General features: G+C 40.5%; 1 protein-coding gene across 2 annotated transcripts in view; it reads right to left on the bottom strand.

Moving 5' to 3' along the window:
- Positions 1-27,590, bottom strand: part of grid2 (glutamate receptor, ionotropic, delta 2) — a gene marked incomplete at both ends in the record, with an annotated part of 478,613 nt that overhangs the window by 53,985 nt on the left and 397,038 nt on the right. For both annotated transcript variants that reach the window (XM_080044597.1, XM_080044598.1), the window contains 2 exons: positions 6,026-6,221; positions 12,515-12,653. In XM_080044597.1, the coding sequence (XP_079900723.1) occupies positions 6,026-6,221; positions 12,515-12,653 (335 nt within the window). The remainder of the gene's footprint in view (positions 1-6,025; positions 6,222-12,514; positions 12,654-27,590) is intronic.

Genomic DNA, 27,590 nt, shown 5'->3' with positions numbered 1-27,590 from the left:
GGTACGCTTCCCTGGCTTCCAAATATATTTGTGAGTATATCAGAGGATATCTGAACAGGTTGAAAATCTCCACCTTGAGGGATTTTTTTTAGATTGTGATCGTTTTGGTTTCTAAACCATTAAGTGCACAGGGAACATATGGGCTAAATTAAGTAATCTCTTTGTAGTAGACTGTGTGCAAAACAACAGAGAACAAGAGATAATTTAGCCTTTTACACGTATTTTCTCATCTTAGCTCCGAGATACGGTACAATTATAGTTTAGCACGTTTCTCTAGAAGGAAGATTATTTTTAATCACAGAGTAGCTACTAAGTGTAGGAGGAAATAAGCAGTAATTGACAGGATGTGTTAAAGTTCAATGTAATTGCATAGCACTGTGTTCCAGACACTACAAATAACACAAGTTATGTTTCCTATAGAGTTTAATTGTATGTTCAACCATAAAACCTACAGTTTCACTGATCACTGCAGCAGAAACAAAACCTCAGCTTGTGGCAATGCAGCTAAGCTAGAGTGGCATTAGTGAACCACTAGAGTGCAGCCTGTAGCCTTTAACATAAAGTACATGACAAAGAGACAGAGTGGTGTGCAGAGAGTGAAAAATAGAGAGATAGCAGTCAAATTGGGGAAATAGCGGACGTGTCAGAACCATAGTGGTCAGAACGTAGAATGAAAAGTAATGCAGACTAATAGGTGGTGCACCGGAGAAACAATAACAACAACAACACCACCGTATGGTGTCTGTTCACCTATTAGTGAGCATCATGCAGCCTCTGTCTGATTGGCCAGCTCCAAATCACACCGTAGGCTCAGCTGATCCCCTGGTCACTGCTGTCATGGTGATACTGCAATCATCTGTCAGCTGCTTTTTGGCAGCGGTGAAGTAGCAGTGACGTAAACACAGAGGGGACTGATCTTTCCCAACACTCCCTCTAGCCAATCAGTGGAAAACAACATTGGTCTTGTTGGCCTTCCGGATGAGCACCACAGTTAGATGATCACAAGCTGTGGTAGTAGATACCACTGCTGTCTCATATATTGCGCATTATAACATGGTTTTGAACAGGGGAGCCTATCCAGCAACGTCCACAATAGACAATGTGAGGACATTATCCTTCTGTTCTATGCTACACCATGATAATGACCTGGCTCCATGCTCACACAGTGGCACACTCCTATTATTCCTCACTATTGAACAGAAATGTCTTGCAGCAGAAATGCCGGAATTTTTTTATAACCACTTCAAAACAGTTTTGGATCCTTCAACGGCAACTTTGTCATTGGTGTGAGCAGAGCCGGCCCGAGGCATAAGCGAACTAAGCGGCCGCTTAGGGCCCCCGACTGCCCTCGGGGGCCCCCTCCAAAAAAATTTTTTTTTTTTTTTTTTTTTTTTAGTTTGTGTGTTTGATATTAATATCATATTGTGCAACTGTCAGTTATCATACAAAAAAAGGAATACAATGTTTTGGTCTAGATAATTAATAGCCTAAAAATGTAATCGGTTCATCTGGGAGGAAATCCGAAATTATCTGATCATGTCACGTTCACATCCATGCACAGTGTGTATTGAGTTTATTTAAAAACAATTGGAAATGGGGCTGTCCTCAGTTGCCCATGCACTGTGTATAGTCTATAGCCTATTTCAGCCTCGTCTGTGGAAAAAAAGATACAGTAGCTGGACAACAGAGTTCTTCTGCTTCGTTCCTCTCACTGCATTTAAATGCATTCACTATAATACAGAGAAATATGTCCCGTAAAAGAAAAAGAGCTCCAAGCCCAACCCAGAGGACCCTGCATAATATTTAATTTTATATTAATATTTTTATGGAAAATCCATGTGTCCTTCAATAGCTTCTAATTCATCTGACCCAGTGTCTCCAAATTATTTGTTCACACAAAATTTCTCGGATTTAGCCTCTTAATTTTCCTCTCAAAGTGCACCAGATTCATGCATTTCACTTTAAAAAGGTTAAAAAAATCTCCCGGGGGGGGCATACCCCCGGACCCCCCTAGGAGGGTCTGAATCTCGGCTTTCTAATACTTTCGCACAGCCGCACAGTGGAGGCACTAGCGGAAAACATTGGGTGTGTGAATGATATTTAACAAACATCTATGGTTTCAGCAGCGCTAACATTGGAGGGGGGCCCCCTAATCATATTTCGCTTAGGGCCCCCTGAAAGCTTGGGCCGGCTCTGGGTGTGAGACATATACAAAATGTATTATGCCATGAGACAAATGTGTTGACACATTTTGTACATCTCAAGTGGCAATAATTTGTGTGTGCGTGTGCGTGTGTGTGTGTGTGTGTGTGTGTGTGTGTGTGTGTGTGTGTGTGTGTGTAGCAATGTGAGAAATGGCCTGTATTTTAAACTTTGGAAATTTTGATATATTTTGTCAAACTTTGGACATCTCTCTGTAATGGACACATGGTGATACTGCCCTAAAACACTAATGTGACTTTCATTGTGTTGCTGCTGTCCGAGTTGAGTGGGTCCTTTGGTTGGTTCAGCCTGTTCACTGACGCCATAGAAGGTAGGTTTTTTTCCCTGCTCCCATCCCTGGCTTTTTCAACAGGCACGTGTTTGAGATTTTCAACTGACATTAGTGATCGAAAAAAAAAAATTTTTCAAGTGGATTTTACCTGACTTTAGTGTTTGTGTTTTAAATCCGAAGATCAGTCATTTTAGAGTCTTTTTCATAGGGTCTGCCCCATGATACTTGTTTTCCATTTTATGAGATATATAAGATGGATAAGGGGAAATAAAATAAGAGTACTTGAATTTGCCATGTATTGTTGTTCTTTAATACATCTTGATCAGAAGTATTTTTATTGGGTATATTATATTTGGTAAAATATACCCAAAACTATAAGTTAGTGTTCTAGGGTTATTTTCTTTTTTAAATACGAAAGATATAATTTATGAGCCCTGTATCAAACAGTGAACATTTAATGCATAACATAAACATTTTCATTATTATTATTCAGACATATAAGAGGCTGTGTGTGTTTCTTTTCATGATGCTAGTGTCAAGATGGTAATCAAAATGATCACTATCATCACCATATATTTTTCACACACATAGTTCTGTTTAGCAATACAATCATTACTTATTAATGATTCTGGACACTATTAGTTATGTGTGCTCCATAAACAGTTCTGCCAACGAGCATTGCGTGTGAGTGAGTGTTAATAGTTGTGTGCTTGTTGCTGTTATGTGCTGCATTTATCGCATCATTTTAAAAACACCAACCCCTACTTTAATCACTCCTCCCAACATTTGCACGCCTGGCTACAGTTCAAGTTGAATATAAAAATGAGCCCCTCACTGGAAGAGAGCAGGGCCAAGCTATCAGGAAGTGCAATGTGTGCAAATGAGATACAGCAGTCAGGTATTTATGATGCCGGGTAATCGCCATGGGAATTAAGTATTTAACCATGTGCGTGTTATCCGTGTATCATTGAAATCATTTATATAGAATTATCCCCTATCAAATGAGGTTGACCCCATATAACTAGTTAAACGTCTGCATCTCAGCAGTATGAGGCTGAGCTGTCTACAATAAGGATGTGTATACCATATAAATATTCAATTTGCTGTATTAAATACTGTATGAACTGGGGATGGAGCTTTACAAGCTGTTCAAGCAATTCACACGGGTACTGATATAAGACAAACTGTGTCATGTGAGTGAGACGAGTTTAATTGAACACCTACACAGTAATCATTTAGTAACATTGCAACCTCTGATAAAGTAAAATGTATTTTGTAGGGAAGAAGAAACTCATAAGCAGGCAGAGTTGCATGGAAACGTTTTCAGTGTTGATCGAGCCCTGTGTTTTACTCATTTGAAATTGAAGGAGATAAATACTCCAAGGGCTTAACAATACATGTGCTGCTTGTTTCTATAGCCCCTTTTACACAGAGATTGCGGCATATTGACAGAACAACATCACTCCAAAATGCCGGCTTTGCTTGCTTCTGTGTTATTTACACAGAACCAAGCAACGCCGGCCTGCTGGCGCATCAGTAGCGCCTTTTACACAGCGCTCCGGAATGAAAGAGGTGCTTGTAAACAGCGTCAGGTGTGACGTAAACATTTAGCGCCGCGCCGGTCAGCTGCTTTACAACAACAATACTGGCCGGTGAATTGAGAGCAGAAGTGCTGGAGCTTGCAGTAAGAGGGCCGTATTTTACTGTCCCCACGATGTGCCAGTTGATCTCGCTACGCGCTGAGTCCAACATCTCTGGGACACTGTTAACCAAACTGACAAAAATCACTCCGCTGCTCACTGCTTCACCTCTGTATCTATCTGTGTGTGTGTGTGTGTGTGTGTGTGTGTGTGTGTGTGTGTGTGTGTGTTTGTGTGACAGGTTGGTTGTGAGCGAGTCTCTTTGTGAGACAGACATAAACATACACACAGTGTGTGAAGTCACGTTACTGTAGGCAGAAATAAAGTGTGGATATACGCTCAGACTTAGGATAATAATAGCGGCGGCGGAATCCAGTCAAGACGATGTGAGTACGTTTGGCCGCATATTAAGACAGTATTCAGGCTGCAGCCCGCAATGTAAACGTTCCGCAGTAATTTTCTCCATGAATTGTGTTATTTATGTTGGGGGATAATGCTTTGTTAGCTAGATGGAGCTCTTGTTAAACATATTGGCCGATTAGAATTATTATTTGTAGAGTGTGCGAGTCTTGAGTTGTGTTAGCAAAACAGTAGCTCTGTGGCTAACAGCTGAGCCCGAGCCTTCAGTCAGCTGAAGCAGACAGTCTAGCGGGGCGAGCAGACTATTCCACCGTTCCTTGGTCGTTCCTATTTACTGGCGTACTGAACTACGTTTTAGTTACATAAGAACCTAGCGCAAGAGCCCTCCGCTGCGCGTCGGGCTCCTGCTTCAGCTTGTCGGTCTTTATTTCTAGCAAGTGACCCGTTCGCTATACTTTATCCCTTACTTAGCCTAGCCTAGCTTTCCCATTGTACAACTTCTCCTGGGCAGAAATAGACTCATACACTCTGCAAAATGAAGCGCGGGGGTTTGGATTGAGCAACGGACCTTATGATCAGCTAGATTATACGCCGTTCCTTTTATTTGGTGATTTTTACGGGACATCAGGCCGCCGTGGTTAATGTTAAACACACGTCCTTCAACTGCTAACATGGTCGCATGTTTAAAACGTAGACTATGGAACGTCAAACGCCCCCCAGTTCCGCATCAACAAGCTGGAGCATTTAAACAGAGAGGCGGAACTGATCGTGTCGGGAATCTTACTACCCCCCGAGGTAGTAAAATTCCCGGAACGATCACTCGCACCTTTCTTCCCTCGTTCCGCAACTGTCGCATTTATACAGCAGGGCGGAGGGCCGAAAGGCCGGCATATTCCCGGCTTTCACTGGCTGTGTAAAAGGGGCTTATGAGTTGAGACATTAGGTTTTCATTCCTTCTGGTATCATTCCATTTCCTATAATAGTTAAATTATTCCTATGTGCGAATAAATGTAACGTTATTTACAAGCTGCTCATGTTATTCAGTGACAAAGGCACTTGCACACAGCGTGCTGTGCCTTTGTCAAACGTTTTGTGAATGGGTAGGACGTTTGGCATGATTCTGGGCAGAATGGCTCTCAAGACAAGGGGGGAGCAGGGATTCAGAAGGAATCTTGCAGTGTGATCACACCACAAGACTAACCTGGTTTTCTGGGCTGACGTCACTTTGTACTATCAAATATGCCAAGTAAACAGTATGTTTATTAGCAATAATTCACACTTGTTCCCCTTAGCCCCTGCATCTCTAGGAAGCACGCGCACACACACACACACACACACACACACACACACACACACACACACACACACACACACACACACACACACACACACACACACACACACACACACACACACACACACACACCGGTTGCACATATACAAACACACCCCAGCCTCTACTTTGTAAAACTCCAAAATCATCCAAGCTCTACCTTAGTTCATTAAATGATTATAAAAAGCAAGACCTTACCTTACGAATGCCTTCTTTTGACTCCTCAACGTTATTATCTCCTCCTCCAGTGCGGTTAATCATCCGCCACATCTGGGAGTACATGGGATCTCTCTCGAAGGGGTTCATGGACTTGGAGCGTACCTGATCATACACTGCAGAGTCCAGCACTGTACCATAAGGCAGCTCTGTCTGCTTGGATAAATCCTGGAGAGATCTAGAGAAAGAAAGGTAGAAAGAGTATGCACATTATTTCCAGCCATCCGTTTATTGTAACAAAGCACTGTACTGCCTGAATGGGCAGCTTCACATTGGACACGGGTTTCAGTTTATCTCCTGGGTATAACTTTTAGTTGTTCTTTGATGGCTGCAGCAATGACCGTTTTTTGAAAACATGCTCAATGTGCAACAAGTACCCATGAAATACCAAACTACACTGATATTTCATCTATTGCGATGGCAAGATGTTGTAGCAATGCTCTGGAGTGGACCAATTAGGAGTTGATCCTTTGTAGAATGGTAATGAGCCAATAGTACAGTCCAACCATATTAATAAAATAAAGAACATGCTCACTTTTCTTTTGAAGTATTCAAGGATAGATAGCTTTACATAGACACAAGAGAAAGTTTGGTTCACAAAGACTGCTCGTGATGTACGAAACTTGCTTAAAAGACACAACACAGTGCTTTCAGACTTCTACTCACTACACATGTCTATGGTATACGTGAGCCTGTATTTAAAAACTAAACCATAATATTAAATACACATGCATATACTGTATCCATATAGTCAGCATAGGAACCGTGGTTGACACTATCTGATCCCCATACAGGAATGATTTGGATCTAAACCTTCAAAGGGCTTACAGTGGGAGTCGGCAGTGACATGTAATTGACAACGGCATACAAATAGAAAAATGGGGGATTGGACATGACTTACAAGTGTGATAAAAATGGGCGTGGGAAGCAGTTTAGACAGCAGCATTCACTCATTCACTCACCCAATAAAAGGACAGATGTTAACAAATAAGTAGTGATGGAAAAAAAACACACAAATCAGCCCGTCTTTAAATGTTTTTTTTCTTATTTCTCTGTCTCTCTCTCTCCTTCTTTCTCTCTCGCTGTACCCTTTACCCAGGAATTGCCACCTCTGGGGGAATACACGAGCTATTGTTAATTATATTGCAACAATGCTCGGGTTGCCTCTCAAAGAGTGTGGTCGCTGAGAAATGTAATGCAGAACCATTACAGGAACTAATTACTGTTTGTCTGTTAAATGGCTGCTACATACCACCCATGGGTTTGAAACACACACTTGTGAAATGAAATATGCACGCATAACAACAAAAAACAGAACACTGCGCTTAGCAAAGAACAAGTGCACAGTATCTTACTTCATTAATTCAGCTGTAACATACCCATCAAGCACATTTAACAGTGGGCATCAATAAGTACACACTGTTAACATTATTACCAGGCCGCTCACAGAGTCAAACACATACAGACATACATCAAAAAGACTCTTTATGTGGTTCGAGCTCATTCATGCCCCCCTCAACTATCTCTCTAACCCGCTCTAAAAAAAAAAGAAAAAAAAACCCTTGAAGATTTTAATGAACTTTGCTGTGAACATGAATCTTTTATTGTCGTCAATTAATCTTTGGCCTTAATAATCTCCCTTCCCAACCACTCCCCTGTGAATATGTCCGCCTGTCAGCACACTGTTTGACCAAGATTTCCCCTTTGTGAATTGGTTTCACTGGGTACTAACTCAAAGCTTGTTATTTAATGGGTGTATATGCATGTGTTGGAGAGAGAGGGAGGGAGAAATATGCCATGTTTTAAAGATATAAAAATGAAATAGGGTATAAAAAAAATCCAGATTAAAAACGGGTTTATAATGATTTCATTGATTCTCTTAACGCACGTGAAAATAATTTGGTTTATAATGAAGCAAGACATAGAAGAAGTTACACAGAGTTTGAAAGCAGGATGGATTCAAATGCCCAGTGGGTCCACAGTGACTACAACTATACAAAAGCTTCAGTCAAAAAGGATACAGAACTGGTTTGATTTTAACTGAAAACATTTAAAGGGGAATTACTAATAAGGCACATCACAAAATAAGTGGGTATACAATTAAGAACAGTACCCAATGTGTACCCTTTGATATCTCTAGAGTATGGAGTACCCCCTGCTGTGGCTACAATTCACTACTAGAAAAGTCATGTTTGGAATGGAAATATGGAAGGATTTTATACTATTTAAAATAAGACGCATTTACAGAAGGCATGGGTGTAAATATAGAGCATATAACAAGTGTTTATAATAATTACTTTTAATACAACACTATTATGTACATGTCCACACTTTTATTAAAAATACACTGACACTGGTTATCTTGAGATATATTACTGCGTGTGTTCTCTTATGCAGATATGGAGAAATGATTTGTGTGCATAATTGTTTTTTTTGGGGGGAATATTTTGTGTGAATCTCATGTGTACTTGTGTGCGCACACTCTTGTCTTTCTGCACTGTGTGTATGCTAGCACATTTTGCAACCAATTATATTGCCCCTAAGCAGCTCAATGAGCAAGCAAATGAAGTGAACAGCACTGAATGTATCCTGTGACAAATACTAAGTGTGTGTGTGTGTGTGTGTGTGTGTGTGTGTGTGTGTGTGTGTGTGTGTGTGTGTGTGTGTGAGAGAGAGAGTAAGTAAGAGAAAGAGAAAGAGAGAGAGAGAGAAAGAGAGAGAGAGAGAGAGACGAGGCTAGAGTATATGTGGTCATTTGGTCCTCTTTGTTATGAGTTATTGGTGATAAAATCTTTTTTATTATTATTATTATTATTATTCTTCCGGACAATTACACATAATACATCATTTTCTCATTGCATATTCATACATATTACTTTGTGTTATCGTCCGAAGGGAAGCAGGAGAAGCCAAAGGCTTATCGGGTCCCGCCCCCACTGCCATAAGATTCAGATACACAGATACACAGCTACTACAGTAAGAAATTTTTTTTTTCTTTTTTTTTAAGAAGATTCATTCTAATACACAGATAATTTTAGGTCTCTATTTTCCTCTCTGCCTGTGACAATGCAGATATGGCCTTGTCCATTTTGTCCAATGCTTTCCTAAACGTCCAAAATACGTTTAGGAAAGCATTTGTTACAAGGATTAAAGCTATGTAACCTTTGAAGGGTACATTGCATGCAACTTTTTAGTTTTTTGATTTATTTATTAAGATGGAATGACAATTTTTATGACACCTCGGGTGTTAATCTTATTTTCACATATTCATACAACACACATTATTTGCGGAGAGTGAAAACAAGGGTTTTTATTTGTTCCAGAAGCCAAGGGACAAATATGATCTTGGCTTGGTGATTCTTTAGGGAAATTAATTTGAGTTAAGGCACAAGCGCATTGATCAGTTCATTAACTTTTTAACAAATGGCTGTTATAGCTCCTCAGACAGCTGTGCAACCTTATACAACAAGCAATCTGTGTAGACTTTTTTTCTTCTCGTTCTACAACAGCTCAACATGGTCTTCACAGTAGGGTAGCAAAACTCCTATTTTATTTTTGAATAACTATACATTTCCGACATAGTAGGTTTTTATGCCAGTATTCTTCATTATATAATAACATAATAATTATACCAAAAACATTGGTTGACTATGATTCAATGTATGTGTTGTTATATCTTCTTTTCACTTGTTATTGGTATTCTGATCTCTCTTACCGTATAGCTAGCTCATTCATCCCTACTGTGAAAATGCAATATAGTACTGTTGCTATGCTAAACTGTCAAAGGGACAATACCACGACTATCCCCTTTTTTCACCAACAGAGGGCGATGCAGTGACAGTGTGACAGTAATTCAAGACGTTGTGACCCTTTTAGAGTGACTCATCATGTGACATTAAATGACCAAATGATCCGCTGCTGGTTTGATCAATGGGAACCCTTTGGTGCTGCATGACCACTGGGCTGTTTCAGACATGCACGGTGCACACATGACATGTACAACTGATTGGTTTAATTGGCAATCTCTAGCAACCATACAATATGGCACCTCCTATCCAAAAGCACCCCCATTTGTCTTACACTCTTCCCATCCTAACCAGCTCTTCCGCTGCATCTCTTCCATCTCTCTCAACAGGTGCAGACACCCCTTCTCTCCCTTCTTTATTCCTCCAAAATCCCTTTGTTATTCCGACTCACCTCCACTACTCAATCTCTTCCCCTACACCTCTCTGTCTTTCTGGTCTTTTCATCCGACCCTTCATCCTGTGTTCCAGTTCTAACCTTTGCTTACTTATCTCTGCCCCTTTTTCTTCATAATCCATCTACCTCTTCTTCCACTTCATTTCCACTTCATATTGTTTAGAACATTTTGTCTCTATCTCTCTCTCTCTCTCTCTCTCTTTGGCTCTTGCTCTCTCGTTCCCTCTCTGCCACTCTCCTTCGCCATCCCCTCTCTGTTTTCCTAAAGGATTCTCGACCCGAAATTGAAGGAAAACATCCAAGCGTGAAATAGTCCAGAGAGGCTCCTGAACGCTCTCTTGTTATTTCATTTCCAGGGTGAAACAGAGGTATTAATACTTTAAAAACCCTGTCTTTCTTTTTCCTGACAGCTCACTGAGACGGCGATGCCTCCATCCTTTTTTTTCACTGAGCCCCACTCATCTCTCCACCAAGGTGTTGTTGTTACACAGGGTGTGATTCTTCTCACCTATTCACTCCTATTGGAGGAGGCCTAGGGCAATGTGGGTGCTGTTGCTTAGGGAGCAATTATGCCACTAAATACCCCAGAAGAGTCGGCACATGAAAGATAATACATTAAAATGTATGGAAATCCTTAAAGCCACTACGAGTAACATGGCACGTTGGTGACCCCTTTGGACAAAAGCGGGAGTATTTTTACGACGCCAGCTGTCGTGAAGCTGTTTTCTAGCTCGTGCCGGACGTGCAAGATTCAAATGATCAGGAAGCAATATAGTGCATGTCCGTGTGTTGAAAGTGTGAGGGCACCGGACACTTTTCGGCTCCGTGAGAGTGGTTAGTGACACAGCATCAACTAATGCCAGTCAGTGCTACACACACCTGATTGCAATGAGTTGATGCAGCAGTGTCACCTAACTACTCTCTCTCACGGAGCTGAAAGATTGCGTGTCCTCACACAAAGCGAATGAACGAGAGACGGCAGTTAGTATGGATCACGATGAGGTAATGTGTTTATGTTGTTGTAAATAATGACTATTTCAGATGAATAATGCTGGTCATCTGATGATGCTGGTGAGGTATTTAAATGTTACTCAGAGCTGCTTTAATTAGCACAATGAATGCTGAGTGAGGGGGTAAACACTTTCATTAATGACAGCAAATTGAGACAGAATAAAAGAAACATAAACACACACCCATAATTAAAAAAAAAAGGATAGACAACAGAAAACAAGTAAAGTGATTATTTCTAGACAGCTTTCGAGGGACAAGACATAAGGACTTGGTATACATGGGGGGAAAGACAGACAGTGGGAAGATGAGAGGAAGGAAGGCAAAAGGAAAGAAAAGGGGGAAAAGAGGTGAAAGAGAGAGCGAATAAGAGAACGACAGAGAACAAAACTGACACATAAACAAATCAAGAGACATGTAGTGATGATGAGATTTAGAAAAATAAATGTTGTTTATTCCAAAGCCAAGCACAATTAACGTTGGCACTGCCGGGCATGGCGGATGTTTTTGGCATGCTGATTAGTCCAATGAGAGATGAGCATTTCCCAGTGCCACCAAAGGAAAGGCACAGGCAAACATGTAATCACAAGAATACATCAACAGAAGGCACAGATCTCTGGGAAATAATGTATGCGTCAGTGTTAGTGAAGGGGAGTTGAGGGGTGACAGTTATTGTCTTGATATATACTCCCTGCCCCCCAACCTGAGAAAAATCTTGCCTATTTTCATCAATGGAAAAACACACACACACACACACACACACACACACACACACACACACACACACACACACACACACACACACACACACACACACACACACACACACACACACACACACACACACACACACACACACACACACACACACATATAATGATAGATCAAAAGTTGAGGCAGACAGGAAATTACTATCCTACAATTGGGATGATAGGCAGGAGGGGAGTAAGCATAGGTAAAGGGGAAGGACAGGATAGGGAAGTAATTGTGTCTGCACACGTGTGAGTGTGAGTGTGTGTGTGTGTGTTTGCGTGCATGCGTGTTGTCTCACATGCAATACACCTGCCTAGTGTCTCTCTATTTTACAAACAATTTAAACATGCCTACACGCACAATTGGTGGGATCTTGTTGTTTAAAAGAAGTTCAGTGCTTCCATCACAATTCCAATGTAAGAGAAAATAAGTAATGGAATATGGGAGCTAGCATGGTTGCTTTCCACCACTTATAACAGAGAATCACAACATGTTAGACACTGTACTTACTGTATGGAGTTCTCTATGCGTGTGATGGTGAGGAAGGCTGCTAGATTAGCTGTGTACGAGGAGATGACAATAAGAGCAAACATCCACCAAACTCCCATCATCATCCTTGTAGCTAGAGTGGTGTAGGGCACCTCCCCACCTAGAAAGAAAGAAAGAAAGAAAGAAAGAAAGAAAGAAAGAAAGAAAGAAAGAAAGAAAGAAAGAAAGAAAGAAAGAAAGAAAGAAAGAAAGAAAGAAAGAAAGTTAAACATGCAGCATACACAGTAAAATAAAAACAGTAACAACATACAGCCAAGATATCATCGCTGCAAGGTTTGGTTCCACACATCTGATCTTAAGCTTTTTGCACGGATCTGATATTCACATGGCGGGATAAACAGCCAAGAATTGATTTTTTTTGCTCTTCTAGAAAGACATCAAAAGAGCACATCTCTGCTACATCTTCAAGATGTGATCATATCTGTACACTGAGGTAAAGGTGGGCCTGTGTAATGGCTTAATACGCCATTGCTCTCAAAGCACCAGCAGTCGTAACCTGTTTAGTAAAAAGTTGAAAAGCGATGACTGCTGCGCTATTGCGATATATTTATCTTGAAGAACATCTTTAAACTTGATCAATCTGAACATAATGTGTGAATGTTTGTCAGTGCTTTCCATTAGGATTTAATGTTGCCCGGAGCACATTACAATGAAAAATGTCTTGTCTGTCTTCAAAATTAAAACCTCTTTATCCCCCGTCTCATGTTATGAAAAGCTTCCGTGGCCATGTCATTTGAAATATTGTTCTGTTACAGTAAAGAAAAGCTAACCGCCTCTCCTATCCTGTGAGCTTCAAAAAACGGCTGTCACTACAATCCTGGCCTTCACAAAAAAGAATGTGTATATTGTTGCATTAACCAAGCAATAGTACAGTATGCAGCACACGTTTATGTTTAGCTTTACCATTGTGCTCAGGTATATTGTGGGTTAGTCTAATGTATTTAGATGAATAAACACACACTTGCACAGACACAGATTAATCGCAGTTTATTGACAATCATGCCGACACACATATCTAATGCACACGTACTCTCAAAGGCACAGACAATGATTGATTTACCGTCGGTGAGCTCTTCCTCACTGCCTTTGAAGCCTGTTCAAATTAGCCTCATTCATCGTGGTGGCAGGGGGCTCACTGTTACATCAACTCAGACCAACGTACGCTCTCCCCAGCTCCCACTTCCTCTAGCCCAGACTCAATAATATATGTGACACCCACATAATCCCATGTTCCCTTTTTATCCCGAGCCCCTTTTCTTATCCTCCACTATATTCTTGCCTTTTTCCATCTTCCTTTCAGGGCTTTTCTGCATCGCTTACACCATTTGATTTGATTCAAAATGTGTTATCTCTTTCCCTGTGGGTTTACTATATGTCTCAGGCAAGACGTATTGCTGTTGACATCTGGTTTTACCGAGGGCGGAATAACTTGTGGTATTGTGCTCTGTATTCAGCTTTAATAATCCCTGTGCATGTATGTCTATCCTTTTATGCTGTCTGCTTTCATGCAGAATTGTGTGACATTCTCGAGTTCCGTTATGTGTATTTGAAACTTGTTGACATTGTATGGTTGTTCGATGTCCTTCTCTGCAGAGAGTCACATGTGCAATGCTGTGTTGATGACATTTCTTTTTCATTTCATCTCCCATTCCTTTTATCAGGTATATCCGAACTGAGATGGCTTTTTTTTATGGTTCTGAAAATAAGATAAAACATTCTAATCCAGATGAATAAAATAAAATAAAATCAATAACGCATTTGCATGACAAAACTGAAACTTGTCCAGCAATGACTCGGCATATTGACAACAGGGTCTCCACCAGTGTATTCCGGGCATGACAGCCTGCCGTGCTATAAAAGACCCCTCCTCATACCAATTGTTTTGTGTTAGTTTTTTTTTAGTTCCGGACACGACATGGCGTGTGGGAAAGTGGTTTCATTCATATGTTCAATGCTACTCAATCATTTTATGTTTAACATCATTATCACTTATCTCTAAATTTTCCTTGAAAAAAAAAAGCAAGACGATATATTATATCGCAATTACAGCAAATGGAACTGCACTTTTGCCACCATGTCTAACAACTTTTCTTGGGGAAACCCTGGACAACGTCCTATTGCTATAATTGTATTCATCCGACTTCCTCCATCTTTTTCTACTAATTTTCTTATTTCAAAAAGCCATTCAGTCTCTCAGAGAGCTTTGCAAATATGTATACATACGGTATATCATCAAAGAGAACTCAGAGAGAGAGAGAGCAATTGTAGAATACCGGCTTATAAATTATAATATATAATGAATATGTAAATAATATTTTCGATAAAGTTCAATGCAGTTAAGTATTCATGAGAAATAACTGCAGATTTGCCATTTGCCAGTGGGTAGATGAATTGACTCTTTTCCAAGGATGAATGCAACCGGCAGCCACAGATGCTTTTTCCTCATAACAGGGTCTGCCAAATATATGCCAAACCATGACTGCAGTATACCTGGGACTGCAGCAGCTTCACAAACATCCCCTTAGTTAATCATAGCACCTGCAGAAGGCATTTTGGGTTTCATACTGGCAATATCCACAGAGGACCCAACTGGAGGAAACAAAACAAAACTACTGTCAAGTCTCAGGACATAATCAATGTTGATTTCAGGGTCGTCTCGTGAATTTCAGCATCTGATAAATTGTATTGTGTTAGAAAGGAACTCTATATACCAACTCAGAGTCACAAGACAAAACGAGGACATGACCTTTATCCTCCAACAGCACCCATCAGGTCCTTATTAACACATGCTGCACACAGACACAAATAGGCTCATAGCTAATATGGACTGATATTAGATACAATTACCTAATCATCAATAACACACACACACACACACACACACACACACACACACACACACACACACACACACACACACACACACACACACACACACACACACACACACACACACACACACACACACACACACACACACACACACACACACACACAATAGACACGCATATAAGGGGGCCTGAAAAGGCTCTGAGCTTAGAATTTTAGAGCAGCTGTTCAGAGTAGAGTGGGTGGTAGGGGTTTAGCTTCCAAGATGCTGTGTTTGCTTGTAGGGTAAGGGTTAACCTGAAATCCTTTTAATTATGAAGAGTAACATGCAAGTTGTTGGAGCAGCTGCGTCTCTCTCATTGTATAACTCATGATGCTGGTAGATGTAATAAAGCCAACCACCTGTTAAGATAGAATAGTAGAACCCAGCATTTGCCTACAGTCGCACAAGCGACTTTTATAAAATATTAAATAGAGTTCGGAAAATGAATCTACTGAGTTACAATTTTTCCAATTTGAGGTCGGGCAGACTGTTGTTAGGTTCTTTTTCGTTCTCTCTGTCCCTGGACAATGTCAAAATCAATTCGAAAGTCATCAATTCGAAGTCATTTTGGTTTCCTGCTGTGTGTGTGTGAAAGAGACATGTGGCGTAAGCAGAGGAAACAGACAGCTTGAAAAAGAAAGCGGTAACATCTTTGTAAAATATTGTATTAACTTGGATTTATGACGCTCAATAAAACTAACTGAACATTGAGAAGTGGTTTAAATGATTTATTTTAATATCAGTCCGGCATTGATTTGAAAAAGGTGCCAAAATGTCAGAAACCTCTCTCTCAGTTTACTGTGGACTTAAACATCAGCTCTTAAAATGTTGCTAAAATAGTAAGGTGTGCGATAATAAATGTTGGGCTGCCAGCATCAATGTCTCACTCTATGGCATAGAGTCTATGCTCATGATAGTGAACAAAAAAGCGACATCATTTTATGGCACATTACATTCCCGCTTCAAAAACTATCATTTTCCCAACCCGGTATCACGCCGAGGCGTGAAATAGACGCGCACCTCCCTGTGCGTGTCCCTCACAACGCCTTGCCTGACCAGGGCGTGTGAGTTACACGCGGCCCCCCGCCCGTCTAAATGAACGGAGGAATAGCACCAACAGGGGGCGAGATGTTCTCCCAGCATTTCAATACTATCCAGCTGCAGCCCCGGAGACAAACACCCTGGCGTGGGTGGTTAGGGTTAGGGCAAGGGGACATGGAGAGGTTAGAATATAGATAGAACATTGACGGAACACCGCGGCGGCCATCTTGACTACGGGAGGTGGACCGGCGCGTCTTACCGTGATACTGGGACGTGCGTGTAACTCACACGCCCTGGTCACGCAAGGCGGTGTGAGGGACACGCATGGACCGGCGCGTCTATTACACGCCTTACCGTGAGATCGGGTTGCATTTTCCATGTAGGCGACCCATGGACAACATGACAAAGGGCCTGAACCCTCTCGGGGAAAGCTCATCCAAAAGGATTGCCTTTTTGGGAGTTAAAAGAAAAATATCCAATATGGCATATAGTGACAGATCATTATTTATAGATATGTGGTTTAACGTTGGCTACATGTTACATGATAAAATAATCCAACAACAACAACACCAGGCTGTGATTGAGAAATACAATCATTTGTTGTTCGGGAATGACTGGCAAGCTATACCCTATATGCCACTCAGGACTACAGAGCCCTGTGAAGGCCAGGCCGTGCTTGCACACAACCTTTAGTCTTAACTAACAATGATGTTTCATCCGACTGAAACATGAAAAAAACAACTAAGTTGACAAGTGATTGTCAGTTTAAGGTTGAGTCGGCGATTCTGGAGAATGATTGTCCCTATTTGTCAACAATGAAGCGTGTGTGAATATCTACGGTAAGTGAATCAATCAGTGAAAATCTCACACTTTGTTTTGCGCTGAAAAACAAATCTGGTGTTAATACAAATTATAGGCTCCGTTAACAGGTATGTAACGCTTACACAGTAAGGACAAGTGAAGAGATATTCACTGATATTGACAAAAAACACCCTTGGTATTCAAACTTCACCTGCGTTAAAATTAATTAACAAACACTGTAAAAAAACACTTTTATCTATCATCCAGTAGTACAATGTAAATCTGGTAAGTCATTTAAATAACACCTCCATAACCATCGAATATACTGTATACTTTCACCGACTAGTTATGAGCTTAGACCACATTTCCATTCAAGGGGAACTAAATACATTTGTACAGTTACTCAACTCTGTAGGACTTTGAATGCAGGTGTGTGTATGTTCATGGACTTGATATCATGAGACAGCTTTTGTGGATGCCAGCTTTGAAGCATCAAAAGCCCCCCATTGTGTTCCCTCAATACAGCTCTCCAGTCTTACCACCATGTCTTCTCCTGCTTCCCCTCCCGTCCTCTACTGTGTTTCCCTGTAGCTGCGGGCAAATAACATCCCTCCAATTCTTCCTAATCCATTTGAAATGGTTTCCTTAGTATCGCTTTTAAAACACCATACAAAGGATGATGTGTGTTTGAGCCAAATTGCTCAAAATAACGTGCTATTTTTTTCCGCTCAAAACCTGCAGTTCATGTTGCTGTCTTTAACCTACTATTTTTAACGTATATCTCCCAAATTCCTGGTTGCCGTTGGTTTCAGCAGAGCCTTATTGCTGGCTTGCTTCCTGCTTTCTTTAATTGGCTGAGTGACTGGATGACTTAATGAATGCATACCCAATAGGTTAATTTGATAGCTAACTAGCTAGTTGGCTACCTGGCCGGCTGGCTGTCTGGTCCATTGGCTAAGTAACTGACTGACTGGGGGACTTGTTACATCGTTGGCATTTGAGCTGGCTGACAGACCTGCATTCTCATCTGGTGACTCACAACTCTGCTAATTCAGCCGCTTACAAATCCATTTTCTGTGAAGTGACGGGCAACTGACAATCCTGTTTATGTCCTGATTATGATCTGGACTTTTTTCTTTTAGTAGACATTAGATGATATCAACCGAGGACACTTATTGCTAAGCCTTTAATATCTCTTCTTCGTAATGCTGTGTTTAACATAAACACATTGGCCCTCATTTATCAAACTTGCGTGGAAACTGGTGCAGATTCTGGCGCAAATACCTCCCTACGCCAGGTATCGCGTGGGATTTATCAAACAGTCGTATCTCGCCAATCTCGGCGTACGCCACGCAATTATTGATAAATGCAGCGGCTGAAAACAATCGTACCACGCCCCTATATTTTCTCAGTTTAGAGGCCTCGCCCAAAGGTTTTGCGACATGGATATGCGCAATACGGCACTTCCCTGAAGTAGAAATTGACAGAATAACAGCGAAAGTAGAAAAAAAAGAGTTTCATTTCGGAGCATTAGCCTACAAGCAGCATCAAATAACGACAGAAGGCAGCAGTTAGGAAGGAAATAACTGCTGCGGTCAACAGCGTTGGTGTTGACTCAAAATCGCCACTAAAAAAAGCGTGTTGCTGTTCTGAAATGCAACCAACTGGGGGTGCGGGGCTGCGGGCATAATATAAGTGGTGGAGGAGAAAAAGACGCACCAACTGTCCGATAATGGTCCCCATAAAATAAATAGAGGTCTGCAGAGATTTGAATGATTAGAATGTATTGGCCCTTTTAGATAACACTACTCAAAAGGGTTTTAAAAACTAAAAATAACACATTTAGCGTTTTACTGTATGACAGCATGCGCTTGGCACGAGTGGTCAGCCCGGCCGTCAGCTGCACAAGCCGACCCGGCAGCGATCAGCTGTGAGAGCGCCCACTGTCCTGCTGAGCTGCTCCACCAGCAGATCGGAAAAACGTGCCGGTTAAGGTGGAAATAAATCGCTCGCTTTAGCATCAATGACACATTAAAAGAGGAACTAACATCTACAAAGTGCGTCAAATAAATAAAATGTTAAGCTGATTGTTGTGCCGTGTATTTTTTTGTATCATAAAGAGCAGTGTAGGCCTACTACATATTTAATACTTAGGCTAACATTTTGAATGAATGCAGCCCCCGTGCCTCAGTGTCCCCCCAGCTGCTCCAAAACGGAGACAACTGCCCTTACGTGTGCGCACTATTGAATCAGCTCTCCTACTCAGTTGCACACCATAAGCTGCTCATTTTTAAGTGATTAATATCTTTATTTCGGTCTTATTTGCACTGCATTTGTATTATCTTCTAATAATTGTCCAACAAAGTCATCGGCTACCCGGCACAACCTGCACTGCGAGTCTAAGCTGTTTTCAAATTTGCGTACACGAGCTGAGAGCTGGCGTGGGATTTGAGCGTACCCTACGCTCACGTCCATATTGATAAATGCCGAGATTTGCGTGGAGATGTACGTACACCCATTTTTCTGGTCTACGCAAGATTGATAAATGAGGGCCAGTGAGAGCTGCCCAGTACCACTACTACACAAGCTGTAATCTCCCACTTCCCAATGCTAAGCAGTTTGGCTATATAATTAGACCATCCACATTTTTTTAATCCTCTCCATTTCTACAAGCGATTCCCTACATCACTGCTTTTATTTTCATCACCTATTATCCTGCCTTTTGAAAAGAAACATTGAAAATCCACCATAGCACTTGGTTCTCATGCACACATTGGCTCATTTTGGGAAGATGTCAAAGTATCTGGCAACAACATCAAGTTCCAGGATATATGAGTGCACAGGACTGGACCTGAGACAATCTAATTACAAGTGAAGATGATTGGACCAAAATGCCCTTGATCCTGCCCGTACGAGTGAGCAGTAAATCTGGTGGAGGGACTACGGGGCCGAGACATTTTGTCCAGAAAGGTGGTAAAAGATGCATCACTGGAGACTTTTCTGTTGTGCTTGAAAGACATTTGCTATCTATTAACTGTCCCTTTTTTGATATATATCTGTTGTTTATTTATTAAAGGGCACTACATCTAAATGAATCAAACGTTGGTCTTTGACTTAGGTCTGCACTTGGTTAAGGTTAGTTTTCAAGGTTATCAGCGTCTTATGTTCCCCGTTGTTGAATAACTTGTGTTGTGAACATTTAAGGCAAGTAGAGAACATGACGTGCTAATTACTTTTTAACTGTATTTTGAAGAATTACAAATGCCAGCACTTTTAACTACTATCGCCTATAGTTTTTATATTATCAGTGTGTCACAGTCTTTGTATTGATCGTAATCTATTCTGACTACATGGTTTGTTAAAGAAGAACAGAGTGCTACATTTGCGACCAACTATTATTATGTTTTAACCATCCTTGTGGTTTTGTATTTCTTTTATGGATCAAATACCACAATAGTAAGAGCCACAGGATGTGAATATATATTATTACGATGATGATAATTATTCAGATTAGGCTATTATTATTATTATTCTGATTAATAGTATTACAACATTAGTCAACAACATAGACAATTATTTTCTGGTTGTCTAGTTCTATCAACATAATTTACTTTGCATTTTCAAATTAAATGTGTCCAGTATAATTACAAAAGCGAAGAAGATAATTCAAACTGAAACATGAAGTCATCAGACAGTAACCGACTTGCTGGCATCTAATTACATACGCATTACTGTCTGCAATGTAAAAGTGCATGATAATGCATTGCAGAGTGTGAAGTGTGTGGGGGGGAGGGAGTTCAGCAGCTTAATGGGGATATTTATCCTCTTTGTCAGGAAAACATCCACATTTCAGTGTGAATGAGGCAAAGCAGGGGGGTCAACTGCTGGAAGAAGTGGCTGGACCAATTGCTGACAAGGACTTGCTTTGTTACTGAGCGTGGCCTGAAGACAATGGCTTCAATAATCTTCGCTGCATGCCGTCACTGTAACCAAGCAACTTCAGTTTACGAGTGTGTTGTGCTGAAGTGTGTTGAGAGGTGCTTGAAGAATCCAATCGTGCAAACTCGTGGCTTTGTAATCTCATCCCGAACAACAGTATCGGCAGCACTACGTTTAAATAACCGAACTCTTTCAACACTTCCCTTTTCTGGAAAATTAGAAAGTGAGAAATGGATGTATCATATATTGTCTGACCAGAGCTCTGGATCCACTTCTTTCAAGTAACCCTCACATTTTTTCTAATATAGCTACATTGCCGCTGCCAGCCATTCTGAGCCTTCCCTTCAAGGTTACATCATCATACTCCAGTTATGCTTGGATGAAAGGAGACCAGAGCAGTTCATTAGAGCTTTTTAAAGGAGGAATGGGAGTTAGAATAAGTTCCGCTTATGTCAGCTCCCAGTGGGAATCACTGCAATCTTGCAACAAAATGATGTAATCTCTTTTTTACTACAATTTTGACAATTTCGTTCTCTCACAGGCCAGAGGAGAGTTTAGCTGAAGGACATTTTGGCAGTGTAGCACAGTAATGGGGTTCACAACAAACAGCCTGGATGTGGAGAAATCCACTTGCATGTTGGTCCATGTGAATACCAGGCATTGCCACAGTTTTTTAACACTTTTACACACGAAGAAGTACAAATCAGAAGTATAGATTTGACATTTTTAAGCGATTATAGGAAATAATTAATTATTTCCCAAAAGACAGTTTCTATTTCTAAAGCTGAATGATAAAACTGTTCAATCATAAAAGACGCAGTAGGCCTACACTAAAAAGCATCAGCGTTCGGGTGAAATGGAAGATAAATTACAAGCTTTGTTATGATGAATCATTATTCCCTCAGTCAGTGACATTAGTCATTTTATATCTGACATCAAAACGCTTTTGAAGAGCTGCTCGAATCACACTGGCTTCACCCAGTAGAGGATTGATGTGACTTTCATCTGCAAATTTACATTTCCCTGAGATATTGAATTTCTGGTCATGTCATGTTGTTTCTCATGCATACTGTTGCACATTCTTATTTTGTAACTCAATGATCCACACAAAATATGTTACTGACAGCAACTGACTGTGCAGGCCACAGTACAATGATAACAATAGAAGTATAGCCAAAAGAAGGCCTGGGAAGGGGGTTTTCATACAGGTTACTGAAGCAGTGGAGAATGGCCGATAAGAATCATTCATTATTCTCCAATGAAACACAGACTGCTTTCCTTTACTTGCATTCCTGCTCCAGTCACATTGAATTATTTTTGTAATTCCAGTCTAAATCCATATAAAGGGAAAGAGAGTTTTAAATCAAACAGTGTTTATTACATTACTCATCATTCTTTTCTACACAGCATGCACTCAACAAAGGGACAGGCAAACAGCATTTCACGGTCAGGATAATACCAACATGTTGTTGTAGCACTGCTTTCCGTTTCCTTTGCGCTTTGTCAGAAAATATAGAGCCTTACACACTGGTGTAGTAAAGCTTCAGTCTGCTGATGTAAAAACGCAAGCCCTTTTCTAAACAACTATGACAAGTTTCAAAATTTCTTCTGCAGTCTACACAACATCCAACAATATGTGTGACCAATTGTGCAGTTTATAAATGAGCTGGTCTTTTTATTTTCTCAGAAAACACTGAAGGCAGTTGGCAGTAGTTTGTCTTAGCCCCAGTACCATAATCTGACTAGTATATGTTTGTCTAGCTGGCGAAACCATAAATAACTGTAATGTTCTGATATATCCACGCATTTCTCACTCTGAACATCTGCTGTTTTATCTCTCACAAGCTGCCAAGCTGTGATGTGCCCATCTCTCTCTGTCTTTCTCTCTGTCTCCTCTCTCTTCCTAGTTTGCTATCCTGTCCTTGTGTGGCTAAGGTCCTATACACCTTATGTTGTTTAATGCCTTCCGACATCCATTATAGTCACATGTTTTACACCCTACATGGAAATATTTTCTTCTTCAATGAAACGGGTTTGATTGTGTTAATTTTTGTTGGTCTATTTGGGTCAACATGACATCCATTGCATTTCTGTCTGTGGGTGGGAGTTTTTCCCTTATCCAAATTCAGAGGAGAGAGGGTGTCCTATGCTATACATATTGTAAAGCCCCCTGCAGCAATGTGTGATACTGGCCTATATAAATCATATTGACTTGACTCGACTTGACTTGACTTGAAGGCAGCTTTTGATGACACAGAATTCTGTAGAGATGTTTTCTCAAGAGCGTTAACTCAATTGCAAGGTCTAAAGTCCCTCAAGCTCTGACCAAAGACAGGAGGCTGATGGAAGCAAAGGCATCTCATTAAATAAACCGGCTTCTAAATTATCAAAGCCCCCGAACAAAATGTTAAATAGCAATAGTATCGTATGATCACATCGTACTACTTCTACTTTCTTTACTTTACGAAAAATGGCAGAAAGAAAAACCAAGATTGTAGAAATGTCTTCCACGTAAGGACAACTCTCATAAGCCATTAATATGTTAGTAAAGCCACTTTGAGTTGAGCAATGTTTTCCAAATGCCATAATCTCCAATATCTGCAATTACCAGTAATGTAATTAACACGTTCCAGCATCTCCAGGCAACATAGCATGCTTGATTATGATAACGTGTTTATGAACACTGATTACGACGCTGCTACTGATAACCATATTTCTGAATTAATTGAAGCACAGCTCAAAAAGAAAATAAAGAAATAAGATATAGAAAAAGAAAATCGTCATCAGTACAGCAACGCTACCTGAATACCAATGCTTTTATTTTATTTTTTTTAAATGTACAAACGTCTAATGTAGGTATACCAAAGAATCTCAAAGTGCCTTTATTGTTCTGAAAAAACATTTTAAGGGCCGTGTGAATAGAATGACAATGACAGGACCGAAGTCAGAGTCAAGAATACAGGCTGTATTTCTAAATTGCTATTGATTTATTGTTGTTAGAGGCAACCAATTCAGCCACGTTGCGACTAGGCATACAAAATCAACGGCAAACACACAGACCCACGCACACACTCGCACACACACGCCCACACAAACCACATAAACATATGTCTACACACAGCTATCCATTTGTTTTGAGTGAAATGAACAGGGACAGGCCAAAACAGGGATGAGAAATTATTCCGATACGGGAGCTGTTGTTTCCTGCAGGTTTTGGCACACAAAATGATCCTGTAAGCCAACTCATCTGCATCAAACATGTTCACTCGGTTTCTCCTCTGTCACTCCAACTTCCAACCAATTTCTTCATACACACACACACCGACACACACACCGACACACACACACACACACACACACCCACACCCATCCCTCGGCTCCTCTCTTCTTTGCCCCACCCCCCCACCCCCCAATCCTTGTTGACATGCTGCAGTTAAAAAGGTAGCTCCAGATGAGTGGAGCTTTGAAACCAGCCGAGCAGTGGTCACATCCACTATAGGGGTCTTTATGTGTGCATTTTCTGGTAAAGTTTCAAATGCAAATGTCAACCCTGAGCAGGAGCCTCCACTGCCCGCAGATTACACCCCTGTACTGTCTGATGACTTGCAGGAATCGTTTTTTTTTATTTCTTTTCAACCATGCATGTCGCCTCCAGCACCTCAATCACTGCAGACTGATGGTGCTGGATGGTCCCGGTGATTATAAACAGCTCAGGAAAGACATATTAAGGTGTTGGGAACCGGGCGAAAGAGGGAAAAAATAAGAGAACAGAAAAAAAGGGTGGAGGAAAATGACAGAGCGCTTGCATCCCTCCCTCTAGCACCTCTCTCCTACTTTCTGCTCTGCACTCTTCAATCTCTCCATTGTACGTGTGCCACCTCAAATACCACTGGCTATCAGCCAAAGTGAAGTGGGATTTTCCATGCGGTTATCAATTTTTCAAGCCATCAAGTGCCGCCATTATAAGGACCCAGGAGGCCTGTAATTTTCTGGATTAGAGCTCAGATGCATGGGGGGTTACAATTGTGTGACGCACCTAATGGTATGGAAGTATATTGTGTATGTGTACAGGGGCGTAGCACCAAATGCTGGGCCCCTATACAAAAAGTCCTGATGGGCCCCCTGAAAGGCGGTCTTACAATACACATTGCTCTCTGAGCCAGACAACTCCACAATATATGTATTTGAGGAATGACCAAATAATTACTTTTACCAGTGTTTCCCCCAGAAAATGTCTTAGTCAAGGTCAGGCCAGGGTCACAGGAGGCGAACATTTTGGGGGTATTTTGCTCAAAGATGCCAATGCGCACTATAGAAATAAACAACTGTTTATTTGAATACAAAAATACAACAGACACTGACCTTACAGTTGTGCAATTTTGTTTGCTATGTGCAGGTAACATTTTACAGTACAAAACACAATTAAAGAAAACTTCTACTGTTTTGGTGCAATACTATGACACACAGACACACTAAATCAGGGGTGTCCAAACTACGGCCCGCGGCCGGCTTTTTATTGGCCCGCGGCCGATTTAATTAATTTTTTATTTTTATTTTTTATAGTTAACCCACTTGTGCAGGGGTGTCAAAACTGATTGATTGGCCCGCGGCACATTTAAAAAATATAATGTAATATGGCCCTTTTAGTTAAATGCATTCATTATATTACAGAGAAATATGTCTCATAAAAGAAAAAGAGCACCAAGCCCATCCCAGAGGACCCTGCATAATATTTTATTTAGCTTTTAATTCATCTGACATAGTGTCTCCAAATTATTCTTTCACACAAAATTCTTCAGATTAAGCCTCTTGATTTTACTCTCAAAGTGCACCAGATTCATGCATTTCACTTTAAAAAGTAAAAAAAGAATGTCATCCAACATTCTGACTGGGACAGGAGAGGTCTTGATTACACTTAGCATATCAAGCAAATAGAAAATTGCAATCAGCAACTTGCCAAAAACACATTTCTATCAACGTGCTGTATATCAACTCACACATTTTTCCTCCTCACTTTTAGGTATGGGTATTTCCGCTGACAAATATTGCAGCGCTTTAATTTCTTCTTGTTTATTCACTTGCCAACCGTAAAAATACAGAAAATCAATATAATTTACGTATTTATTTAATTTTTGTTATTTGATAGGGACAATGCGCAACATACTTTAGCTGAAAGCCAATTCCTTTGTGTGCTCCCTGAGCAGCATAGAGCTTAGAGGCCAGCAGTTTAATTTATCTGTGTGCACATAAGGCTCACATTAAGAGAATGAATCCATATTATTCAGTGTATAATTTATTTCCCTTCAGTGCTAAATGTAACATGCGCTTGAGGAGTGTTGGTATTATGGTAGTTGCCCCAATAAAGTTATTAATATTCATGACTGGCATATGAATATTTCCTGTAGGCAATGATTCACCTCTGATGTTGACAAATTGCTTTGGACCCTGTTGGCATGTGCACTACAGACACCCATCTACGGCAACACACTAACATGTATTTGAAAACAAATGTGTACTTTAATCTGCATGAGAGGCATGTACACACACACAATAAATGCAAACAGGTTTGGACATGTTTACATTGATTTCATAAACATATTATTGACGTGACAAAAAACAGCTGTCTTTCAACTGGTTCACAACATTAATGATTATTTAGATTTTTTTTTATATAACAGTAATTGTAAAAGTTATGAGGTTCTATTCAATTGTGACTTTTTTGGTAATTGAATTTGGAGAAAAAAAATCTAAATCAAAGGCTGATTGCTTATCAAACATTTTGCCAATGTAATTGTGTTAAATGTATTATATAAGAATGTGTTATCACAATGCAGTAAAGTTTTCTAAACCTTATAGTCTGCGCAAATGTTTCCCTTAACAACAACATTGTACTTTGCAGGATTAGATGCAAGCCAAAATAGACCACATTTGGAAAAATACCAAAACAAATGTAACGCGAAAGGGTCTTTTGTTACATATAAAAAGCACTATGGGCAGGTAAACAAAAGGCTATTCAGAGGGGATTTCTGTCTCCTCTCTGTTTGGTATTTCGTCACCTCAATATTTGCACTTGAACATTTTGAGTGTAAAATGTTATGACTTCAGTTGAAAACCCACAAGAGTTCAATGTGTGTAATAGGAATATGAGTTTCAATAGGAGTTGAAAAAAAAAGATAACCAAATTGTAAGGAAATCACCCTTAGGGCGTACGAGGAAATGGGGTTTTGCGCTCACTGCAGTAAGCTCAAGGAAGTCGGGTCAATTTCACAAAAGGGGAGCAAATTAAAAGATTGAAATGCAAATTATTCCCTCACTTAGCTGCGCTTTGGAGCGTGCTCACCAAGCAGATATCAGCTTTGTCTCCATGTGAGCAAAACAGAGCAA

This window comes from Ammodytes marinus, assembly GCF_949987685.1.
Source record: "Ammodytes marinus genome assembly, chromosome: 2".
Lineage (NCBI taxonomy): Eukaryota > Metazoa > Chordata > Actinopteri > Uranoscopiformes > Ammodytidae > Ammodytes > Ammodytes marinus.
The sequence above is the reverse complement of the archived record's forward strand: the minus strand, read 5'-3'. Positions and strand labels throughout refer to the sequence as shown.